This window comes from Sitophilus oryzae, unplaced genomic scaffold (assembly GCF_002938485.1).
Source record: "Sitophilus oryzae breed Bouriz unplaced genomic scaffold, Soryzae_2.0 scaffold_1576_pilon_pilon, whole genome shotgun sequence".
NCBI lineage: Eukaryota > Metazoa > Arthropoda > Insecta > Coleoptera > Curculionidae > Sitophilus > Sitophilus oryzae.
In genome coordinates, this window is record NW_022146254.1 from 3,331,946 (window position 1) to 3,358,057 (window position 26,112).

Here is a 26,112-nt window from a genome sequence, read left to right on the forward strand (position 1 = left end):
TATTTTTCGATTTATTATCTGTTATAGAAATATTTTTGATAGTTTTCTAGGATAGATTTTTATAACTTTTACAGTTATTTTTTGATTTATTATAAAGTTTCAATAAAATTAATTTTTTGATTTAAATCACATGATTAAAATTAAAAAAATCACTTGATTTAAATCACGATTTAAATCATGATTTAAATCATTTGATTTAAATCATGCCAACCCTGGTAAAAAGCAACCCCTCGATTAACTCTGAGTTTACAAATAAAATGTGATATAATTGTATACAGCTTGCTGAAAAAATCAGGAAAATAGGGCTGAAAATAACAAAAATTTAACACTTTAAATTTGACCAAAATTTTCTCCGTTGCGTTTTTTTGCATCTGTGTGTATTTGGGATAGTTTTCTTATGCTGTGGAAACGAACCTAAAATGTGTGTAAGCAAGAGTACCAAATTTCAGGAAAAACGGTTTTACTAATGTTCTTAAAAATAAACAAAATATATTATTTTTATTTAGCCTTTCATAGGTTCATAACCATGTTCATAGGAACTTTTTGTTTTACTTTTATCTGTAGAATCGCCCACCGTAGTTAGATATACTATTTTTTGACACTCTGTATATTATTTTGAAAAGATTACCCTGCCACTCGAGGAGGAAGGGCTATGATACTGATTTTGTTGGCATTTCCATGAGGCGTGGGAGTTTCTTCTATCTCGATCTGATAATTTTGTTCTTCTGGTATATTATCCAGTGGCTGCGGTGACGGCTGTTGTTGTTCGTTCAAGAATGCACTAGGCGTGATGCTTCGGTTCGATACTACATCGTAATCGACTAGGGTTTCACTGAAAATAAGGAAATTATTAACATTGAAAATGCTTCTGTTATCCTAAAGGTGCGTCTACATTGCTCGCGAGCAGGCCGAACGAACATGTGAAACACGAAAAACATCCCAAATAGACGGAGCGAGATGTTCGCGGCGCTCGCGACTCTCGCGGTGCTCCACGTGCTTGCGGTCATATGAAATCCCTGTTTCGACTGTTCGGCTCTGTGGCGGTACATCAAAGAGACGCTTCGGAGCCATGCGAGCATACTTTACGGCGCGGCGGTTCGAAGCGCTCGAGCTGTTTGCGTTGTTTGTTTAGTTTTTAGTTTGGTTTCATTCGTAGAATTAACAAATATTTGTGTTTTGTTCTTGGATTAATAATATTAGATAGACCTTTACTAAAATATAAGAATTTTAAAATGATATTACATTATGAAACAATATTTTTTAATATACCGGGTCGTCTCAAAAGTGGCTCACCCCCTTAACTTTTTTATTTTTTTCAGATAAAAAAAACAGATTTGTATGTTAGTAGGTATATGACATAAATTAGGTTGCGAAATATAACTTTATATTTATATTGCTTACTTATCTTAATCTGATCTTTGAGAAGTTTATTTATATCTTGGCATACGCTTGGTACTATTTTTGAAATGCGTTGCCTTGGAAACTTTAAATAAATAACCCAAACTGGTATCCCATACAGCACGTCCAAATGAAATTACGTTTCTACAAGGGAGACACATGAGAAACAAAACATGGTAAAGTGAACTTAAGTGTTTATCTAGTTCTAACATATACTTATGAGATACACGCAGGTTTATATTGATAGAATTGTGTGATACAGTGTTTACTAGTTGTATACCGTATGCACTCAAGATTCTAAAGAGTTTTTTGTAACGTAACAAATAATTATTAAAATGATGAAATCTGACGTCGGTATATGAGACATACAATGTATATGTCATATGTATGTGTGATACTTCGTATCATAGTTGTGCCTATAGTACACGCCTTGTAAAAATGTGACGTATACACATAATATAAATATCTATATAGACACTTTGTAATAGTGCACTGTTGTGTCTATATTCTAGTATGAAATGAAGGTGTGCGCACGCGCGGATAGCCTCAGCGTAGACACACCGACCAAGTGTATCTTATGTGTCCTCTCTCCTTTCTCCTTTCTAGGAGTGGTATGTGTTAGCAGCCATTATTGTTTTATCATTCGGAAGCTCTATATAAATGTTCTGTTTGTGTGTAGTTTAAAAGAGATTTTAAGGTAAGGACAAGTTTTTAATTACCTTGTTACACCTTCCTAAAAGTATTATTAATATTATAGCAGCGATTACTCGATACCCAATTTACCAAATTTTGACTCCAATGAATGAAAACTCCAAATATTCTCGTATAATGATAAAGAGGTTAGCTCTGCAATATATATTTTTTTAATTTGCAAATAATAAAAATCTAAATGGACCAAAGAAAGAAATATTTAAACACTTCAAAGAACTTCTTACACTGATATTCGGTAAGTTATTGATGGATCAATATACAGATATGTTTAATATTCAATAATCAGTTTCATATAAAATTTAAGGGTGAGATTGTTAATCTGGAAATGAAATACAACAAAGTCCAACAGAATGCTCGATGAATGAGTATGCTAACAAACCAACTGTTTGGAGGGGAAAAGAGGAGAAAAATGACTAAACAGGTCCACCAAATCGTGGCGATATTGGCTTTACCATTTTAGTATGTTGTTATACTAGGTACTTATATTTTTAATACATTTTAACACAAATTCTGTTCTTTTAACAGTGTTTTTCTTACTTCTGGTTTCTGCAGTGTAAATAATTATTATTGTGTTATTTGCGCTATTGCGTTCCATGATATAAAGAAATATAAGAATTTTATTTTTTAACCACTTAATCCATTTTATGGAAGAAAAATGGTACATTTAATACAAAACAAAAATGGAACGAATTTTAAGGCTACTTCTCTTGAACTTACGATCGAGATACTTTTGGAAAATACAAAGTTTTGCCTTCCTAATTTTCGTTCTAAAAAGATATAATTGGTATCATTGAATAAATATTTCTTAAGAAGAACGAAAAGTTAGGCATCAAAACTTGTATTATTTCCTAAATTCGTTCATAAGAAGTAGTTTTATCTAGCACAAGATGTATATACGAAGTAAAATACTACGTATACACGCGGTAGTAACAAATGCAATGTGTAAACAGAGTTTAAACGTAATACACGAGCACTGTGTATCCCTTACTTTGTGTATACGTAAATGCTATACTGTGGCTACATTGTGAGGCGGACGTTTAACCCTTGTGCATACGTGTTGAACTACAATGTGTAAACGTAGCATATTTACATCGGGGGAATTGTGTAACACTGTGTCTACATCTAATAATGTAAACACATCGTAAATGTGATTTGATGTGCTGTATGGGATGTGAGTCTCCAGTTGCAAGGAATCTTAATGTTGTGGCCAATCTTTCTTTAACTCTTTCTGTAACCGGAATAGACTTCCTAAAAGTTGTATTTTTTATTTCTATACGGGGGCCACTAAGTTAATAAGTCTCTCAAAATCAGTAGCGGACATGCGATAAAAATTATTAAAAAACATTCTGTCTGTTTGTAAATCGCGTAAAAGTCTACTTTCACTGTTTTCGGATCTACTTTCGAAATTACTAGACATCTAACACTTTTTTTCTCTTTGTCTCCTTCGTTTTGCAAGGAGGTCGAGGCATATTGGGTTGAGGCAAACCAAAGTGGGTACAACTAGAACTAAATCGAAATGCGTCAAAGTTGGGCAACGTAACGCGACCTTGACGTGTTGCGAAGAGTTTCTCGCATAGTGTAGACGCTGTTTATAAAATGTTAATTATCCGGGAAAGTTGAATTATTGAATGTTATTGCACCCAACAACGCCCTAATTACGGTCTCCTTTACGCGTTAACATTTTTTCGGCAGATTTGTTAACATTTAAAATTGTCACAACACAACACGACGCCGACGCGACGCCTAGTTTGAATTCTTTTTCAGTTATTTTTTACTACCCGAAACAGCGTTTCATTACACAAACCTCGTACCTCAGTGTTTTAAGTCTCAATAACTGCACTAGCAAAAAACTAAAATACTTAAATATTATGGCAAAACCACGATTTCGATTAGGGAAACTATAATCTAGGGAAATTAACGAAATCGGTCGAAATAATTCGTGTAGTCTCGAAAAGCGATAGAGTTATTCTTTAAGGTATACTGATAAACATACTAAAAGTCCCCGACGGTGGGGGGTGAGCCGGCGCGGCGGCGGCGGTGGCGGAGTGGGTGACATGTTAACTTTTGTAGTTTGTTGCTTGTATTACTAAAACCGACTAGAATTAAGTCCATTTATGATTGTACTTTGCTGTCAAATGTTATAGAAATACCGTATGATCGAATAAAAACGGCGTCAGCGATGGATATGAAATGAAGATCGCTGTCATTTTATATGTAAATTTATATGGGAAATGTCATCGATCGTCATTTCCCAGCCAACTGGACGCCGTTTTTTTTTTGATCATACGGTAGTACACATGTTCTAACCGCGGCAAAACTGGTTGTACATCACGTCTTTTCTCCCTCCCCGCGCACTGGCAACCCCAGGTTGCCGGTTTGGCCAGTAGTCTCGCTACGCTTGTATTGATGAGCAGTGCTATCAAGGTTAATGACGAGACTGTAGTTGTCGATCCATTGTTATTATTCCAAAGAATTGCGATTGGAATGAAGGAAGATAAACATTTGGAGTATGAATTAGCTCCCTATCCGTTAGCTTTATTCAATGAAGGCTGTATGAGGAAAACTAAAAAAGCAGTCTTATATGATGTTCTACCGAATACCGACATTACTATTGATTTTAGAAATAGTATCATTGTTTTAGATGGTGGGTCCCTTCTGCACCGTTCTAAGTGGTAACTGGGATCATCTTATCCCGAGATATGTGATAGTACATTACCTATGTATAATCTCACTATGGACTGCATTGTACTGTCGTGTTTGATTTGAAGGCTACAATGATACAAGTAATAGCACGAAAACATCAGAACAAAAACGAAGAGGGGCAGCAAAATCATCTATTGATGTCAATTTTCATCCGGCTATGAAAGTTACTGTTCAACAAGAGCATTTTCTGTCAAATGCAAAAAACAAATGCCAACTTATTAAACTACTTACAGAAAAAATGGTGATGGCTGATATTGAAGCGAGAGTGGCTGTAAGTGATGCTCTCTGTCCAACTATAAGAACTGCAATTGAGAAAGCTGCAAACAATTCTGTGGTTGCTGTTGTTGGAGAAGATGTGGATCTTATAGTTCTTTTAATGGCTCTGACACCATCAGCGAATGAAATATTTTTTGTCAAGTAGAGAAAAGGGAAAATGGAAACTAAAATATTTTCTTTCCAAGAACTCCAAAAACTTTCGTATTGTTGTGCCATTCTTTTTCTTCACAGTTTTAGCGGTTGCGATACAACCTCAGCCATTTTTAGAAAGGACAAAGCATTGTTTGTTAAGCTTTTTGAACAATCCATTAATAAAGGATATTATAGCAGCCAGCTTCTATAACCCAACGTCAACTGAAGAATCCATAGTAAAGTCTATAAAATGAATAACTTTGAATTTTGACCGTTATTTTTTACCAACATGGCAAATATAAAATCCCTCTGTCAAAAAAGTTACTGATATTCTTTAAATTGAGTGCCTGAACGAATCAGATAGGTAACTCTTTTTACTTTCGTGAAATAGAAAAGGAAAATAATAAAACAAGTGACAGTTCTTCCTCTTCTTGCAAAAATCAACACGAAATGTCATAATTGACAAACGACAAAAGTAAAATGTCATAAACTTTTGACATTTCTAAATATTAGACCAATGCCGTCTCTAATACAACAGCCACGGAGCGAGATTTATGACGTCACGCTGGTTAGATACTACGGATTAATAAATATGTTGTAGAATACATGGAAAACATAATTATTCCTCGTATTTTTGGTTTGTGTTTTAAAAATGATATAGTTTACATGAAATATACATAATATACAGTTAATAAATACAATATAATATATACCTATTTATAGTAATAAATACTTTGGCAAATAAACTATGAACCATACAAATGCAGCAAATGTTTTACAATATACAAATAATGAATAGGTGGTACATAAGATAATGGGTAAAATGTAAAATATATTTTAAATTTTGGGGTTTGAAAATCGATCTAATTTAACAAAAAACATTCAATATCTACTAATAGTGATGTGTAATATGATGGTAGACTTTGATGGTATTATTATTTGCATTCACAAAATATATTCATATATTATATTGTTTACTGGCAATTAATAAACTAATATAAACTTGTCAAAAGATGACCACATATTTTTTTAAATTATTATTCTTAACACAAAAACTATCAACATTGACTATGGAGTACGATTTCAGCCATATTGTAAAACATTTGCTGCATTAGTATGATTCATAGTTTATCTGCCAAAGTATTTATTACTATAAATAGGTATATATATATATATATATATATATATATATATATATATATATATATATATATATATATATATATATATATATATATATATATATATATATGTATATATATATGTATTTATTAACTGTATATTATGTATATTTCATGTAAACTATATCATTTTTAAAATACAAACCAAAAATACGAGGAATAATTATGTTTTCCATGTATTCTACAACATATTTATTAATCCGTAGTATCTAACTAGCGTGACGTCATAAATCTCGCTCCGAGGCTGTTCTATTAGAGAGGGCATTGTGTCAGCTTGGTGTCAAGTTGCTAACCTAATAAAATTAACACTAGAAAAGCCCGCGGGAACTGTCAAATTCAAAGTTATTCGTTTTACAGACTATAGAAGCAGGAGAGAAGATGTTTTTGACTATCTACCGTGTCCCTTCTAATCAGACTGATCTAAACAGCCATCGATATTCAGTTTTTTTTTAAATTCAGTACCAATCCTAAACTGGATCTTGCTTCGCTGCCACCTACCAAAGGGTCAGCAAAATATCACTCGTTTAGAGTCTACCACCAAGTACAAGAGTGGCTAGGGAACCAACTGCCTCCTGAAATGTGGGGATGGAAGCGAGGGTTCGATGGAAACCTGGAGCCAATCACAACCTTAGATTCTCCCGCACCTGACACAGTGTTTTCTATTAATAATTCTATTTTTTGCCGCTGCAAGATGTGCCTGCCGAAAAGCTGGAATTTACTGTAGCCTTCTTTGTAATAATTGCTTAGGAGCATGTCCCAACGGGACGCCCGTTGATCTCAATGAAAGTAATGTCCATGACGATGATAATGATGATAATAATAATATAACAGACGATTAAATACAATATATACATTTTTCGCTTGATTCAAATAAATAAATTTAGGAAAATAACAAAATCACTCTTAGTTTTTCAATTTGTTAAATTTCAACACCCTGTATCTAAAAGTATTGATCATACCTTCAGAAATGAGCAAGGTAAAATTTGTATTACATTTATTTTACTAAACTCTGGTTGATATTCCTAAAGGTCTTACATATACTAAGGGCTGGCAAAGGTTAGTCTTGGGTGTAGATTTCGAGAATCGAGAAACTGTGCAGCACATTGCTAAGAGAAGTGGAAGGGGTAAATTGTTCATGGGGCATTTGTTCAATATCTAAAGTGTTTCTTGAGTTATGGCGTGTTGTGTTAAAAAGTTGAGTTTTTAAATTATCGCGATTAATGACGTTTTCTCGTTATAAAAAATGACACCCTAAAGATATCCTTATATTTCCATTTCAGATGCTCAGAAACATTTCTAATGATTTTATGTAGTTATCTTTTCGAAAACAAAGTCTTTTAATAATAAGCGGTTTGCGATCGTGATTTTACTTTATTTGATAGGGAAAGGCGTACCGGCAACGCCGCAACAGCACTCCGTCGCATTTCTTTCACTCCGACTTAGTAAGATCCCTATGCGATTTACTTCCACACATGTAAATACCGACCCAAGAGTAACAGTTGCCAGCACGGTATAAGCAAAAAACTAAAGAAAATTACCTTTTACCCCCTCCCCTATCGCCAGCTCGTCCCCCACCCTCGGGGACTTTTACTATGTTTATCAGGACACCTCAATGCATAGCTACACCAATTTTAAAAACTACACGAATTATTTCGGCTGATCATCAATTTTCAGCTTAATTTTCCTAGGCTATTATTTTAATGCGATTAACATGAAGACCTGACGCGCGACGGCCTGAAACAGGTATACTGATACTGTCTGATTGCCATTGAAGCGCTCGGGTCGGTATTTGTTGAAATCAACTGAAATGCACCAAGCCTACGAATAACTTACCTAGCGCAAGTTCGGGTTGTTGGTATTTGTGGCGGTTGAAGAACTTCTAGTGGGGTCATATTGCAACCGCTCCGTTGCTGTCCTGCAATCTGGTTGATATTTCCGAATAATTGCGTTGTGCTTGTCTGTGCGCAGCTTCCGTAGTTTGGTTGGTCCGGCGGAATCATTACACTCGTACTTTGATCACTTGGGAAAACCAGTTGACTTAGCGGTGTAGTTGGTTGTTGCCCACAGCCACCGCCGATCGGGTAATCGTACTGTATGCCTTGGTCTATTAAATCTTGGACGTCGAAATCTGGAATATATATATATATATATATATATATATATATATATATATATATATATATATATATATATATTTTTTTTTTGTATTTTTTTTTAATTGAAATGACATGAATTATTTGTGTTTATTAATTCTGTGGATCAGAAAGTGATTTAGAATAAGTCATATAAAATAAAGATAAATAAATAAATACCCTGCTAATACAGAACTAAAAGTTACATCCTAAAAAAATAAATGAAGTAAAAGAAGAGTAAAAGCTTAATTCTGTGGATTAAACTCGTTTAGCGAATATGTAGAATGTAGAATGTTTAGGAGGGGAGTTAATCACCGCGACCTTATATAGATCTATTGTGTGTTCCCCTTTCTTGAGTTGTAACGAGTTACAACTCATCATACAGTCTCAGGGCTTTAACAAAAGCCAGTATCTGAGACGGCTCCACAGAGGCCAGCTCTCCATCCTCGACATCAGCCGTACCAAAGTTCATGGCACGAATGGTCGTCGTCTCGGTGCACTCAGTGATAAGGTGTTCTGGTCTTTCCCCATTTTCCCCACAGAATCTGCATTCGCCGTTGTTTCTCATTAGCGAATATTATACAAGGTATTCACCAGAAAAATGGATCTTATCTTGCCAAGGAAACTACATAAACCAAGGTTTCTTAAGCTTATTGGTAGTCTGTTGTATAAAGTAACTCCAACGTAATTGGGATTTCGTTTGTATAATTCGAATTTATGTTTTTCACATTGAGGATCTTCTCCAAAGCGAGTTTCATATTGGCATGGCCAAAACAACGTTTCCAAGGCTTCAGAATATCCTCCTAGAACAACAGCATTAGACCTCTGACTAAAGCTTGATTTTCATGCATCTGTTATCCGACGATACGATGATACGATATTAGAATGTAGAATGAGTAAGATGGGGGGTTAATCACTGCGACCTTAAAGATCTATTGTGCCCCCCTTCCTTGAGTCATTACATAATCTATAACCTATCATACCCCTGTTGTAGAGGGGACAGGGTATTTCCCATCCTCCTCTGACAACAGTTCTTCCTCCGAGGGTACACACCCTTCCACGGTTGGAATTTGGCCCTCCGTGCCGCTCTTCACAGTCGAGGAGCTTGTCTCCGGCTGAGGAACCCGTGAGGTGGAGGCTGGAAGATCTGTCTCCATTTTCTCCACCTCTTTAACTTAGTCTCTTCTTAGGCCTGATACCGGTGTTGTCCCGTATCTATAATAGAGGATATGTCCCTCTTTCTCTATGGATTTCTCCTTGGATTTGAGGTCAAGTCCTATTCTGAGGACCTGACCATAACTCTCTTTCCTCGAGTTGATGACTCGCCAACTCCATGTCCTTACATTGAAGTTCTGACCTTGGATAAGGCTCAGCAGGTAAGCGGTGTCTTTCCCCTTGCTCTTCGGCAGAAAGACCGTTATGGCCTCCCCTTTAGGGATGTTTTCTCCCTTCACTGCAACCAGTTCTGGCCCTTGCTAATTTTTAAGCTTAGGTGCGATTTCCACCAACCAATTCGCCGATTCTTGAGATACACAGGATCATGTATGCCCACCCGAAAGTGTATCCCCGCAATACGCAGCTGACCCACAGTTTGTAGATCGTTGTGTTGCGATCCGATCGCCACTACTTCGTCCAGTATAGCCTCTTCTAGAGACGTTTGCTGGTCGGTGGTCAGAGCAACCTCTGGGAAATCCTTTGGCAGTACCGCCATTTTCTTTTGTCCAGTAATAACGGCAAAGCTCCGGAGGTCAACAAACCGGGAGGCAAGCAGGTATATCCCTGCTTGCCTCCCTGTGTCGGACGGCTTTCCATCCTGGCTTTTTTCTCTCCCTGCCCGAGAAGAGGTGAGAGGTTCTCGCTCCCTCTCTTGCCCTTTGATGGAGATGAGTCAGGTTGTTTCTTGGTTTTTTTACTCTGCCCTTTTCGGAGGAGTGTTTTCGCTTTAATTACGATTAATTTTATTGATTGAATTTAACTACTTCCATTGGTTAGAAAATTAGGCAGTTTTTAAATTTATTGGTTTCATACCTCATTTGCAATTGGCTTGTGATTGGTGTCATTTTATATTTTCATTTCCGTAACGATTTCGCTATTTTACTTATTTTTATTAAGGTTATATTAAATTTGTCAAAAAAGTGCTAAAACGCCCGTTATCGTATGAAATAGTGTATTGTTTTATTAGGAGTAAAAATTGCACTTTTTGTGGCGAAGCTGCAAGGACTGTATATATTCTAAAGGACTGTTCGATCGCGTCAAATCGCCGCTATCGTAGTCACCGTGGATGCTTACGTCACGCAGGGACCAGCGCTCCACAGTGCGGCGGATGGTTATTCTAGCGAGACAAAATCTCAGGAGCGATATTATATGGTTGGTTGATAAAAATGTACCGAAATACACAGAATATATACGACCAAAAGATATAATTCATGCATTTTTATATCAATTGGAATGTCTACTATTTATTCTTATCAGTACACATTTTTGGCTTATTTCTAACCAAACGGTTTTGTCCCGCTAGATTTATCTTCCGCCGCACTGTCCGCTTGTCCGTCAAATGCAAAAATAACTGTCACTGTCTAAAATCTTTAGCGCGAACTTCAACTCGGTCCCTAGAAAACGTAAAAAAACTGACAGTACAGGATGATAGGAATCGAACTATCCTTATATCTATAGTATCTTTGGCGAAGCTGTACGTTTGACAGAGGAGCGTTAGCGAGTCCGACATACAGCCCAGGCACAAAGTCATTTTTACTCCGAATAGAACATGTTATTTTTTTTTCAAATGCCACAAATAAGTTTTTGTCAAATCTCGTATATCGATTACATTTCAAACGAAGAAGTCCTGCGGATTAGGATTGCTAAAAATATTGTTATGGTTTGCAATAAAAACGGTCTCTTTAATTTTACGCTTTTTCCAATGAAGTTTCCTGTGGACAACCCGAGCTTCTTACCACTTTATATGGTGCTGTTTTGACCAAACATGGTCTGCAATACCTGACTCCCTTGTTTCACTTTTTGGTATATGTCTTTGGTGCTCGCTAAGTAGTACCTTTAGAGGACGTTTCATCGTCATCATCATCATCATTCAACAATGACAAATAACTTATGCTTATTCAACAATATCCAATTATGGTGTAGCCTCCCTCACATACTTAGATACTCTCTTTGTAGTTGGGCCCATTGTTGTTTATTGTTAGCTATGTGGGTCCAAGTTATCCCTGCTAATTTCCTAGCATCATGGTTCCATCTCAGGTTCGGTCTTCTATTACCACCTTAATTCCTCGTGGCTACCATGCTGTAATTTTTGTGGTCCATTTGTTGTCCGTTCTTACCAGGTGTCCTGCCCATTTCCATTTGAGCGATTCGACTCTGTGAATGACATCTATTACCTAGGTCTTTTGTCGTATCCACTTTATTCTTTTAAGGTCTTTCTTGGTCATTCCCAGCATATTTTGTTCCATTAAGCGTTGTGCGACCTGCAATTTCCTTATGATGTCGATTTAAGTGCCCAGGTTTTGCATGCATAGGTCATGACTGGTAGTACACATTGGTCAAATGTTTTCTTCTTTAGATAGAGTGGCCATTCTAGACTTAAATATGATTGAATTTATTTCATAAGTACTCAATGCTAACATAAATTTTCTGTTGATTTCTGGTAGTAGAGATCCCGAGCTGTGTATTAGTTGTCTGAAATATATATATTCTTCTACTATTTCCAGTGTTGTGTTATTTATTAGAATGTATTTTCTTTCCACTAGTTCAGTGTACATTAGTTTAGTTTTTGCTAAATTCATTTTGAGACCCACTTTATTGCTGGCGAGAGAGGTAAGAGGGCGTTTTGTCTCACCAATATACGATTTACCGCATTCACAAATCTACCACATTCAAAGTAATGAAGTGTAGTATCATACCAACAAAAAAAAACAGCGGCAGTGGTCTAAACAATAATTAGGAAAGTAGAAGATGGTACTTTAATATGCTAGCAAGCTTAACCGTACATAATTAGATGTACTCAGGTATGTATGCACCTTTGATGCATTTGATCTCTGGTTGGATGTTGGGAAATGTGGTGTGGCGATGAGTGGCATTCGTTCATATGTGATTTCTACTACAGCTTTATCCAATCCAAATCCTTTCCTGTGTGTCGATAAATGCTGCTTCATTGAAATTTCCTTTATATTAGTCGTGCTTGCTGTGCAAAATTTATTTTTTCGACCAGTTAATGGTCTGCGAAAGTGTCTATGCATCTTTCGGGATATTGGATTTCGAAGTCTCTTAAAATTGGACCATCCCCTTCTGTATTTATGATAATAATTGGTTTGGTTTAACACCTAGTGAAGAGTAGTGTTTCTATATTTTTTAGCAAAATAAGAACTATATGACTGTGATCGAATTAACCAATTAACCAATTTAATTCATTGTAACAAAGTTCTTTTTTCAGTCGCTTGAGACTATCGTAATTTGAAGAAATAGCATTTAAGATATCTTTGAGAATTGTTGTAGAATAGAATGAATGGTAGATGTTTTCAGGGATGTCAAAAAACATATTGCCTTTGCATAAAATACCCATCTGTTTCATTGTTTCTCGTTCTTCTAGTCAGAAGGTAGAAAACAAAAAGAAAAAGGAACTATTTAAGACTCTGAGAATACTTCCTTTTTTATGTCTATGAATGGTAACACCAAATGATTGATGATTGTTATAACGTTTTTTTAAACATTACCACTGCGAACGGCAGCTTTTCATCGGTAGAGCAGTCGTGGATACTGTATTTCACTGGAGAAACCCAATTAACAATACAAAATCAAAAATAACATATTTGGCGCCAGGCATGAACAGAGAAAGAAAACACAGTTGTATATTACTTAAAACTAATGACTATACTTATTCATGATGGACTCTGATGGTAAATAACATTGTAAAATTTTAATCATTATAGTGCTTATAATGTCGAGGAAAGTTATGTAAAAAATAATATTAAATATGTTGAATGAAAAAGACTATGGAAAAGTACAATATAGCCAAAGCTATTGGAAGTATAAAAAAAGGTAGCATTACTTTAATTAATTTGTTATATTTTATACGATATTAAATCTGAGATGTTGCAAGCCGTAGATTCTAGAATCGGTTCGGTTATTCATCTGTCAAAATGACGCAATAATAATATATATAGAAGGTAATACTATTACAAAATGTAATGTTCGCAAAGAAACTAAGATCTAAATCATATTTTAACTACTAATCTGACATAAGTAACTTAACCACTAAATGTAAAGTGTGTACTATATTATTAAAGACTGAAAATGTAAAACATAAAAACCAGAACTTAGATCTAAACTTAGCTGTTCGTTCTTGAGGCAATCCTGTTTCAAACAGTACAGAGTGAGTTGGAACTTGTATTTCTGCACTCCCTCTCGGCTTCACCGTTGGTCAATACAATGAAAGGGGTCAGAACGAGGACACCATGAACCAAAATAGCCGTAACTACTGACTAGGCTTAGAAATAAGAATGCAGCAGCATGGGGCTTAAGTTACATCCATACTGTGTCAATCTATACATAAGATAAACTATCCATTCAGTGGACATCCGTACATAGGACACTGTCCGCACCTTGGACATCGGTTCATAGGAATCACTACATATACATTGGTCACCTGTCCATAGGATACTCGAAAGACTACCGAGGGCTTAATAATAAACAAAGGAACTGTCCTTTCTTCCATTTAACATTCTGGAGGACAAAAGAAAACCAACGTGCCAGCAAACACTAAATGCGAGTTGAGTTGGGCCAATCCAAGACTCTACACTGTAGCTTCGAAATAGCAGCTGATTCAGATTATGCAGCAAGATTTAAATAATTACCATTTCTCTAAAAGCCAGGTTGCTGATGGTGACAAACTAAAAGTGAGGTTATATCGCCGAGAGCGAAACCTTGAAAATAAATACCCACAGAAGCATCACATAGTTGTCGACTTGAGAACATTAGAACTACCACAAGCGTGTCAAATGAATTATCAGGCCTGAACGATACGGATTCCGGTGACAATACGCCATACATCATATATCATATATAAAAGATAAGTAACAAACTAAAAACGTTACATTGTTGTTGATTCTACTCAGAAATTATAATACTTATTATTTTTATATTTGTTTTCAGTGGCTAAATTACTTTCTTAACCAGCTACAAGGGTGTAGACATTATTTAATAATACGGTAATTAACTGTATTTTTGTCTATTTACATTTTAAAAAGTTTATTGTTGAGTGATCCACACTGTCTATATTGGTAATAAATAAATGCACATAAGCAGCTTCACATATACTGATTTTTTTTAAGTACAAAATAATAATTACTGAAATAAAAGACGAGTTTTATTTATAAGTATAATATTTTTGTGTTCTCTTTATTTTTATTCATATTATTGTGGATACTATTTCAATTGCCAATAATGACATTTTTTATTGTTTGTATTTAACCTTCTTTAGTTAACTTAATAAGAAATAGCAAATATTTTATGTAATTTACTCTATATATAAAATAAGATCTAAGCATTTTCTGTTATACTTTTTGATTTAAATTATGTTCTTCGTCACATCTTTTCATATATTTACAAAATGTAAAAATAAAATAAATAAAATTGATTTTAGCATAATTTTATTAATACACATAATTGACAATAAAACAAACATAAACTGAAAAATATAGTTTCAAGAACATTACAACACATTGACGACCGACTAAGTGTTACATACATTGTTACAGTTCTGATTTCTGTATAGACTTCTTGGTCTCTGTGGTTGCCTGAAATAGTAATAATAGTTGAAGATTAAAAATTACTAATTATTAAATTTATTATAATTCTTTGAAGTAATAGAAACATGCGTAATAATTATTGTTGAATTATTAAGTGTTTCTGTTGTGTGCAGAATATCTTTATTATATTTGTGTTTTTAGATCTCACTAATAGGTATTTTATTAGTTTACAAGAAAAAAAGTTCTTTTTTCAATAAATTTCTTTAAAAATACGAAATTTACTGGTCAAATCCGTAATTATTAACATTTTCTATTATGGTAAAAGCCCAATTACCGTCACTTCTAATTATCGTCACATTTCGACATTTTTTAAAAAATTAAGAAACTCAGGGAAAAATTCGATGATAAATAATTATAAATAGTTGTCTTATATATCTGGAAACGCTACAATACATCTTTGTTTAAACGGCGCACTTCATTTACGTGCAATAACGACTATTTTAGTTGGAAGATAGATTGACGAGAAACCACACATTTCTTATAAGCTAAGTAGAGCCACAGTCTTCTTGATTTTCTTTATTCAATTATTTCAAATATAATTAACTAGCGTGTACCCGCGACTTTGCGTCGAATTAATCATTTGTATTGGTGATGATAAAGCAAAGCAAGAATTTCCATGAACATTCAAACTGGATAAAGTTTTCTCACATTTATGTCAGGAAAAAACAATATGGCGATATTATTATATAACTTGGTAATATTTGAGCGGTAGTTTCATCTCGTTGGAATTTGACTTTCGAATAATCCGTTTGCCAAAAATAAGCTTTTTACGTCAAGCAGTTTAAGCAGAATTGTGGTTAATCAATTACCCAACTTTTTGGAACACCCTGTATGATTTTTTAAAAAATTTCAAAATATGTAAAAAACAAAATAAATTATGCGTCTCCAAGCGTTTCCCCGAAAGACTAACCGTTTTTTAAATAACAAATGTTGTAATATTTGAGGGGCGTTTTCACCCTCTTGGAATTTGAGATTCAAGAAACCCCTCCTTATCGAACCTCTACACCCCACAGTCAATCCGTTTGCCAAAAATCAGCTTTAAACGTCAAGAAGTTTAAGCAGAATCGTGATTACTCAATGGTCATATTTTATGAAACACTCTGTATAAATTTTTTAAAAATCGTAAAATATGTAAAACAACAAAATAAAATATACGTGTTTAAGAGTTTTTCAAAAAAACTAACCGGTTTTTAAATAAAAATATACTTATATTTGAGGGGTGGTTTCACCCCCTTAGAATTAGAGTTTCGAAAAATCCCTTCTTATCGAACCTCTACACCCTAAAGCCAATCCATTTTCCAAAAATCAGCTTTTTACGTCAAGCGCTTTAAGAAGGATCGTATTAATCAATTACCAGATTTTTCGAAACACCCTGTATACATTTTTAAAAAAATTTAAAATATGTAAAAAAACAAAATAAAATATACTTTAAGCGTTTTTTCGGAAACTTGACCGTTTTTTAAATAAAAAATATTGTAATATTTGAGGAGTGGTTTCACCCCCTTGGAACTGGAATTTCGAAAAATCCCTTCTTCTACTACTAAAATCGAACCTCTACACCCTAGAGTCAACCTGTATGTCAAAATTGAGCTTCTTACGTTGAGTGGTTTGAGCAGGATCGTGATTAATCAGTGAGTCAGTCACTTAAGGATTTTATATACCGTGCTGGCAACTGATACTTTTGGGTCGGCATTTATATGTGTGGAAGTAAATCGCATAGGGAACTTATTAAGTCGGAGTGAGAGAAATGCGACGGTGAGCTGTTGCGGCGTTGCCGGTACGCCTTTCCCTCTCAAGTAAAGTAAAATCACGATCGCAAACCGCTTACGATAAAATCATTAAACATGTTTCTGAGCATCTGAAATGGAATTATAAGGATATCGTTAAGGTGTCATTTTTTTATAACGAGAAAACGTCAGTAATCGCGATAATTTAAAAACTCAACTTTTTAACATAACAGGCCATAACTCAAGAACCACTTTAGATATTGAAACTTTTTTATTTTCAAGATCGGATATAAGAAAAATTCGATAAGGTTGTTTTTCCCATTCAAAAATTGTAAACAATCCATCCATTTACTTTTAGAGCATAGCAATTTTCAGCAATCGTGTAATTTTTTTATTGATAAAGATTTTCACATACTGTCTACAAAGAAAATACAGCAGAGATATTAACAAAGTTCTTGAAAAAACTACAATCTATTATTTCTAATAGATTTCGATATATCGATTTTTTAATTCAGAGTTCTAATAGCGCGACCACTATCGAACACCAACTCAATTCCACTTATTTTTACCAAAAAGGCAAGTGTTTCTAGCATGGTCTTAAAAAAAGTCAAGGTATAGGGAAAATTACAACGACTCGTTAATAAATAAACAAATTAAGTATCACGAGACGTAATTAAATTGTGCAGCTGAACACATGACGTACACCTTTCCCTAGAACTTTTAAGTACTGACAGAGGTATTGATTGGGTCGACCGGTCAACTGCGACAAATCTGCTATATCCCTTTCCACGTCTCTTAGCGATGTGCACAGTTTCTCGGTTTATTTCATACGTTTGGCAACGTGTTTACTGTCCTCTCTTTGTTCAGTACATTATAAACGCATTGTACTCTTCTTACATACGGAAATCTCGATCCAAGACTAACCTTTGCCAGCCCTTAGTATTAGTATAGATTACCAGGGTAAGAGGTTTTCTATTGTGTATATATATAAAAAATATGTTTTTTTTTCTGTAATATTAATAAAAAAAACATGGCTGATGGTTTTTAGGACATGCCGCAATGGAACGTGCCGTATTATCGTTATCATTGACGAAGATTGTGTCATTATAGGCAGAGTTATTTTATTCAGTATAAAATTCATTTCTGTAACTTAAATATTGTTTACCATAAATGGCAGTATGAAGATAAGCTATTTGATGTGCCCAATTTTCGTTACCCACTTTTATCATTAATTCTAGACGTGTAAGCCATATTAATATAGGCTTCCTGTAAAATACATGTGATTGTAAAAATGCAAAAAATCAGAGTTCTTAAGATATTTTGGCCTATTTTAAAAGTGATATTGTTACAAAAATTAAAAAAAAAAATAAAAGAGGTGTATATGATAAATAATAAGGGCTGGCAAAGGTTAGTCTTGGGTCGAGATTTCCGTATGTAAGAAGAGTACAATGCGTTTATAATGTACTGAACAAAGAGAGGACAGTAAACACGTTGCCAAACGCATGAAATAAACCAAAAACTGTGCACATCGCTAAGAGACGTGGAAGGGGATAAAGCAGATTTGTCGCAGTTGACCGGTCGACCCAATAGCTTTGTTCGGGTTCTTGTTATTACCGATTCTGAACCGTCCTAGAGCTCTGCAGAGCATGCGCAAATGAAATAATGTCTTCATATTTCCTTCTGCGCATACGCATCACAGTTCTAGGACGGTTCAGAATCGGGAATAAGAGAAACCCGAAGTAAGCTAATCAATACCTCTGTCAGTACTTAAAGTTCTAGGGAAAGGTGTACGTCATGCGTTCAGCTTCACGATTTAATTACGTCTCGTGATACTTATATATTTATATTACATATATTATTTCTTTATTTATTAACGAGTCGTTGTAATTTTCCGTATAGCTTGAATTTTTTTAAGTGCTTGCTAGAAATATTTGTATTTTTGGTAAAAATAAGTGGAATTGAGTGGGTGTTCGATAGTGGTCGCGCTATTAGAACTCTGAATTCAAAAATCGATATCTCGAAATCTATTAGAAATAATAGATTGTAGTTTTTTCAAGAACTTTGTTAATATTTCTGCAGTATTTTCTTTGTAGACAGTATGTGAAAATCTTTATCAATAAAAAAATTACACGATTGCTGAAAATTGCTATGTTCTAATAGTAAATGGATGGATTGTTTACAATTTTTGAATGGAAAAAACAACTTTATTGAATTTTTCTTATGTAAACATATTGTAAAATATCCGATCTTGAAAATAAAAAAAAGTTTCAATATCTTAAGGGATTCTTGAGTTATGGCCTGTTATGTGTTAAAAAGTTGAGTTTTTAAATTATCGCGATTACTGACGTTTTCTCGTTATAAAAAAAATGACACCTTAACGATATCCTTATAATTCCATTTCAGATGCTCAGAAACATGTCTAATGATTTTATCTAGTTATCTCTTGAAAAAAAAGCCTTTTAAAAATAAGCGGTTTGCGATCGTGATTTTACTTTACTTGATAGAGAAAGGCGTGTTGGCAACACCGCAACAGCACACCGTCGCGCGTCGCGTCGGTCGGTCGCATTTCCCTCACTCCGACTTAATAAGATCCCTATGCGATTTACTTCCACACATGTAAATGCCGACCCAAAAGTAACAGTTGCCAGCACGGTATAGTATGTATATAGCTGATATGCCAAAGTCAAATTATTTTTTCAAGTTAAAGTTAGAAGAAATATTTATTTACTAATATGATGTTACTGTTTTTTTTTGTTTATTTTTATAAAAATGTTTAATGTAGGTATACTCTGTATTCCCTAATAATGCTTCTGTCTGCATTATTTTTGAGCTGATATCGGAGATATTCTTAATTAAGATTTTATTTTGTATGCTTATTTTTTTAATTATTTAGTTGTTTATGTTTTATTTTATGCAATGTGTCGCAATTCATAAACAAACTTTTGTAAAAAGCATTTTTTTGTGTGAAATGACACATATAAAGATATGACGAAAATTGGGACAAGTTGGTGACGATATTATATAGGTAAAGAGGTGACGATATTTACAGCAATTGTAGTTTTTTTAGTTTTTCTTGAAAATAATCGAAAATATGAGTCAAGTTGGTCAATTATGGTCAATATGAGTCAAGTCAAGTTTTATTTAAATTTGAAATAAAAATGTCCCTTAGTACCATATTTAATTTTCTTGTAAGCCTTATACTAATTTTATAGCTAACTATAAACTGAGATATTCCCTTAATGTGACGATAATTGGTACAGTTACCATAATTGTTAAAGTTTACTGGATTACTGACTTTCACCGTAACTTATACAATAGCAGTGTAGTTATTTCATATACCTTCTGGACCTATCTCTTATTTGAATATTTGTAGAAGATAAACATCCCTCCTCTTCTTCAATGATTATGGAATAATGTTCGGTCTCGTTCCCAGAAGGTTGACATTTTTTAGGACATTGACTTGAACTAAAACAATAAATAGATTCAAATGGTGTATAACAGTTTGAAGCAAAGAATTTATCTCGAATATACATACGGTTTCTTATCGACCCTCTTCCTAGTTCTAATTCTGTCCTGCAGGGTCCTACTGGGAGTACTTTGCGGACCTTTACCACCTTGCGGAGCTATAAGAAACAATAATTGAGGCGGTAACATTCAATTTGACATTCCAAGAATTTGAAATTTTGTTGAAAATGGTGGTCTTCAAATTCTTAGAAAGTGTTATATCTTGTTAGTAATTTGAAATAAATTTGTAACTTACCGTTTAATATTGAAAACTGATTAATCACTAGCACTTTCTAAGAATTTGGTTTATTCGTGTAAATGGTTATCAAATTTTTTAAACTTAATTAAATATAGTAAAAATTTAATTAGAAATAGTTAATTATAAGTTTATTTTTTCAAAAATATTTACTATTTTACAGACTATTAGTAGCACGTTTTATACAGCACTATAGTATTTTTGAATGTGTTTATTATCTTAAATTATTTGATTATAACAAATAAGATTTAATGTTAATGCTGGATATCGAAGGAGTATTCGAAAAATGCAGCACTTGCAGCACCTTTCACATGTGTGTAATACATATTCCCCATCAAGAAATATGGGAAAAAGTTCCTAAAGCAAGTGCTGAAAACGCCCTCTTTCCCTTTTCTTTATCTAATATATAAAATTCTCGTGTCACAGGTCACAAGTCACAGTTCTTTCTCCGAAACGGTTTAACTGATTTTGATGAAATTTTATGTATTATTCAGTAGGTCTGAGGATAGCTTGTTATCTATTTTTCGTACCCCTAAATGATAAGGGTGGTCACCCCAATTTTTTTTTATTTTTTGAACAAAACTTTTTTTATGATGTGGCATTAAAAAATACATACAATCCTAAATTTTCACCCTTCTACCATCAACCCCTGTTTTTTAATAGCGATATCAGTAATTCAATAATTTGTGTCACAACTTTAGTTACCATACTCCTCCGAAACGGCTTAACCGATTTAGATGAATTTTTTTTATATAGTAAGTAGGTCTGAGAAAAGGTTGTTATTTATTTTTTGACACCCCTAATTTTTAATTTTATGTTTTTATGAGAAAGAATAGAAATAATTTATATGGCAAAAATCAAAGCTTTCCGGTTCAGCTATTTTTTTTTAATTTAACATCGTGTATCTTTAAAACTATGTATTTCGGGACCATCAAGAAACTTTTTCCATGTTTCTTGATGAGGAATCGGTCCCTGAAGTTTGGACGTTCATTGTTCAATATCCGGTATAGGGCAGTTTAGGAAAAAAAAAATAAAGTAGAAATTTTTGTTTGGTTTTCACTTAGGAAATTATATTTTATGATATTTATTAATAAATGATTAAAAAGTCCAATTATCAGTCAAATTATATGGTAGGTTCTAGTCATTTTGAAAAAAATTCTTTGTCAATTTTATTGGACTTTCTCTTGACAAACAACTTGAATTTTCGTTAGCGCGTTTCGTCTTTTTGTGATTATTTGGAATTATTTCTTTTTTACTTTATTATTCGTTTTATGTAAAGTGTGTAAATTTGGAGAAACATTGTGGTTAGGTTATGAATTAATTATTTTATTATAAATATATAATTTTTTATCTATTTTTGTTATTATTAACACTTATCGACTGATACGGTCGATTATTAGGTAAAATATAGGAGGTACCGCAAAAAGTTAAATATAAAAGTTATAGGGTTTATAAATATCTATTAGCGGGTAATAAATTTAAGTATACAGGGTCGGTCATAAAGTCGTGGCACATCAAAGTTTCATTTTTTTTAAATGGAACCCTCTGTATATTATTGCATATTTCAAATTCAAATTCAAATTCAAATTCAAATTTCTTTATTAGACCCCATTAAGTTTTACAGAATAATATTAGTATTAATAAATGCGTGTCTAAAGGGATCGCACCGCGATTAAAAAACCGATACAATGGCACAAAATGCCAGAGTGGTGCGACCCCAAATACAAAATAGAAATAAATTAAATTATAGAAATAAACAAAATTAAAAAAATTAAAATTAAATAAAAATGTGAAAATATAATTTTATTAGGGATGAGCGGAAATAAGCAGAGAGGCATAATAAAATAGTGTAAAAACCGGAATAGCAACCAATGACGGGCATATCAGAAGAACAAGATCTCACAAATCAGTCGAAGAAATTATAATATTTACGAATTTAGTAAATTATTTTTAATTTGTTTTTTATAATCTGTAAAGGATTGAAATTTAAAGCTATTAGAAATATTATTCCACAAATGTGGCGCTATGAAACTGAAAGATTTTTGGAAGTTAGCTGTTCGGTGTTGAGGAATTTTAAAATAATGCACTTGTCTAGTCGAATGATCATGGTCAACGTAGTGAAACAATGAGAACAAATAGGGAGGCTGCTCTGTAGTTAAAATTAGATAAATGAATGTCATTAAATGAAATTGTCGTCTGTTAGTCATGGATAAAATAGATAAATTTTTAAGATGTGGCGTTATATGATCTCTAAAAGGAATGTTAAAAGAAAACCGTAGACACGAGTTTTGAAGTATTTGGATTTTTCTAGAGAATCTAGCGTTTATGGATGTACCATAAACAACATCGCCATAATCAAATAAAGATAAAATAAGTGTGTCACATAATTGATACTTAGTCTTTGATGGTATATATTTCTTAAGAGACGAAAAATTCTTCAACCGTATATAAGCAGCCTTTAATTTAGTAGTTATATGTGCCTGAAAAGAAAGCTTCGCATCAAAATAGACTCCAAGATTTTTAGTCTCTGTAACAATGGGTATCGCAACATTATCTATTATATATGGATATTCATGTTACCAGCCGTATTTGTAATTTTGTTTATATCACTACCAAATACTATAACACAAGATTTACCGGCATTTAATTTCAAATTATGATCCAGAGCATATTTATTAATTTTATTAAGATCGTTAAAATTTAACTGAAATTGTGCCAAATTATTAGTATCTATTCTGCAATAAATTTGAGAATCATCTGCATATTGCTGCAATTTAGAAAACTGTAATTCCTTATTCATATCAGCTACATATAACGAAAATAAAAGTGGCCCCAGAATAGATCCGAGGAACCCCAGAAATCATAGGAATATAACTAGATTTTTGTTTTAAACTTCCCCGTTTCATGACAACACAATGTGATCTATCTTTTAAAAGGTTTTTTATCAATTCTAAAGAGCCGTCTGAAAATCCAAAATACTGTAATTTTGCTAGAGCAATGAATGGTCTAGAGTATCAAATGCTTTACTAAAGTCTAGTAAGCTAAGACACGTCATATTTTTATTTTCTTGATTTGTTCTAATATCATTAACCAGCTTCAGTAAACAAGTGGTAGTGCTGTAGTTCTTACGAAAACCAGATTGGCATTCAGGTATTAGTTTATTTGAATCTACAAATGAAACAATTTGATTATGTAGATGTTTTTCTATAATTTTAAAAATTGCTGGCAAAATACTCACGGGTCTTAGATCGTTGTTATTTAAAGGTTTGGAAATTTTACAGAGAGGTGTTATAATAGCTTTTTTCCATATTTCGGGATAGACATTGTCTAAAATAGAAGTATTAATTATATTTATTACCGCTTTACCACAGTAAGGCATGCACAGCTTCAGTGCTTTAATTGATAAATCATCTTCACCGACAGCATTAGACCGATTAGAATTTAATATTTGATGTAACGATACCTCATCTATTAGTTTGAAATTTAGAACATTATTCCCTATTTTTTCATGCTTATTTTGTCTATAAAAATCTATTTTTTTATTTGATGTACTATTAATGCAATTCTGACAGTTCGAAAAAAAAATATTAAGCTTATCTACATCCGCTAAGTTTTCAGGAACTTCCGGACTTGATTTAAATGTTAACTTAAGTCGTTTAGCATCTTTCCAGAAGTCTTTACCAGTCTTTTCCGATAAACCCTTAAAATAACTAATTTTTTCTCTAACTATAGCATGTTTTGTAAAATTCCTGAGTTGACGATAATATTGTAATTTGGCTTCAGATCGTTGTTTTAAATATTTTTGATGTGCTTTGTCTCTAAGTTTGATTAATAATTTAATGTTATCCGTTATCCAGGGTAAATATGGTTTATCTGCGATTTTCTTCTTTTGCAACGGTGCATGTTTATTGAGGAGATAAAAAATATTACATTTTTTATCTCCTCAAAAATTTTCCTTTTATCTCCTATCTAAATAATAATAATTTCGGTTCTTTCTTGAATTCTAAGCAGAAATCGAAATACACAGAAACCAACCGTTTCCGAGTTATTGACTTTTGAAAATATCAATTAAATAATTTGATTCAATTAATATCGATATGTTCAGTTTCATTTAACGATGCCATTCTGCCGAAACTGTGATACTTAATAATATTTGATATTAGTTCTCAAGTTAGCATTTATACGAGGCATGTTTTTTAAGTAAGTACCGTTTTGCGATTCCGCCGCCGTAGCGCTACGGTCGGCGTTCCGCGCATGCGCGCTGGTTACCTACATCTCTTGTCTATGCACAGACGCCAGTACAGTCTGATTCTTCATTGTATACGTTGTTTATTGAGTGTTTAAGATGCCTCCGACAATCGTGAGCCCCGCCGATTGTGAAGTACGGGCTGTCATACGATTTCTTAGTGCTAAAGGCGTATAACCGATCGATATTCATCGTGAGATCTGTGAAGTTTACGGACAAAACATTATGAGTGATGGAATGGTAAGGAAATGGGTGAGAGCATTTAAAGATGGCCGCACAAATGTGCATGATGAAGAACGGAGTGGGCGTCCTTCGGTCGTTAATGAGATTTGGTGCAGAAAGTGGACGAAAAGGTGAAAGAAAACAGACGCTTTACAATTTCATCATTGTGCGACTACTTTCCTCAATGTTCTCGTAGTGTTTTGTATCGCATTGTGACCGAGAACTTGAATTACCGGAAATTGTATTCACGTTGGGTTCCGAAAATGTTGACGGATTTGCACAAAACTCAACGTTTAGGCAGTGCATTGACTTTCCTTGAGCAGTACCACAATGAAGGTGAAGATTTTTTAGACAAAATTGTTACTGGTGACGAAACATGGGTGGCCTACGTCACACCAGAATCGAAACAACAGTCAATGGAAGGGCTACATTCATCATCACCCAAAACAGTGAAGTTTAAGCAAACAATTTCTGCCCGGAAAATCATGTGCACAGTTTTTTGGGACAGAAAAGGAGTATTGCTAGTGGAGTTTCTGCCTCGTAATGAGACAATCAATGCAGCATCTTATTGTGAGACATTGAACAATCTGCGCCGTGCAATCCAAAACAAAAGACGTGGCAAGTTGAGTAAGGGTATTGTTTTGCTGCATGACAATGCCCGTCCACATGTGGCTAATCGGACCAAAGATCTCATCAAATCTTTTAAATGGGAAACTCTAGATCATCCTCCATACAGCCCTGATCTGGCGCCCAGTGACTACCATTTATTCCTGCACTTGAAGAAACACCTGGGCGGTCAGCGTCTTCAA

General features: G+C 33.8%; 2 protein-coding genes across 3 annotated transcripts in view; one reads left to right on the forward strand and one right to left on the reverse strand.

Moving 5' to 3' along the window:
• LOC115879419 (adenylosuccinate lyase-like) overlaps nt 1-26,112 on the forward strand; it is a 98,039-nt gene that overhangs the window by 18,484 nt on the left and 53,443 nt on the right. The window lies entirely within an intron of this gene.
• The window catches only part of LOC115879417, a 60,781-nt gene that overhangs the window by 17,113 nt on the left and 17,556 nt on the right, over nt 1-26,112 (reverse strand). For both annotated transcript variants that reach the window (XM_030896245.1, XM_030896244.1), the window contains exons 8-9: nt 8,235-8,529; nt 629-832 (exon numbers count right to left, since the gene is read on the reverse strand). In XM_030896245.1, coding sequence (XP_030752105.1) covers nt 629-832; nt 8,235-8,529 — 499 coding nt within the window. The remainder of the gene's footprint in view (nt 1-628; nt 833-8,234; nt 8,530-26,112) is intronic.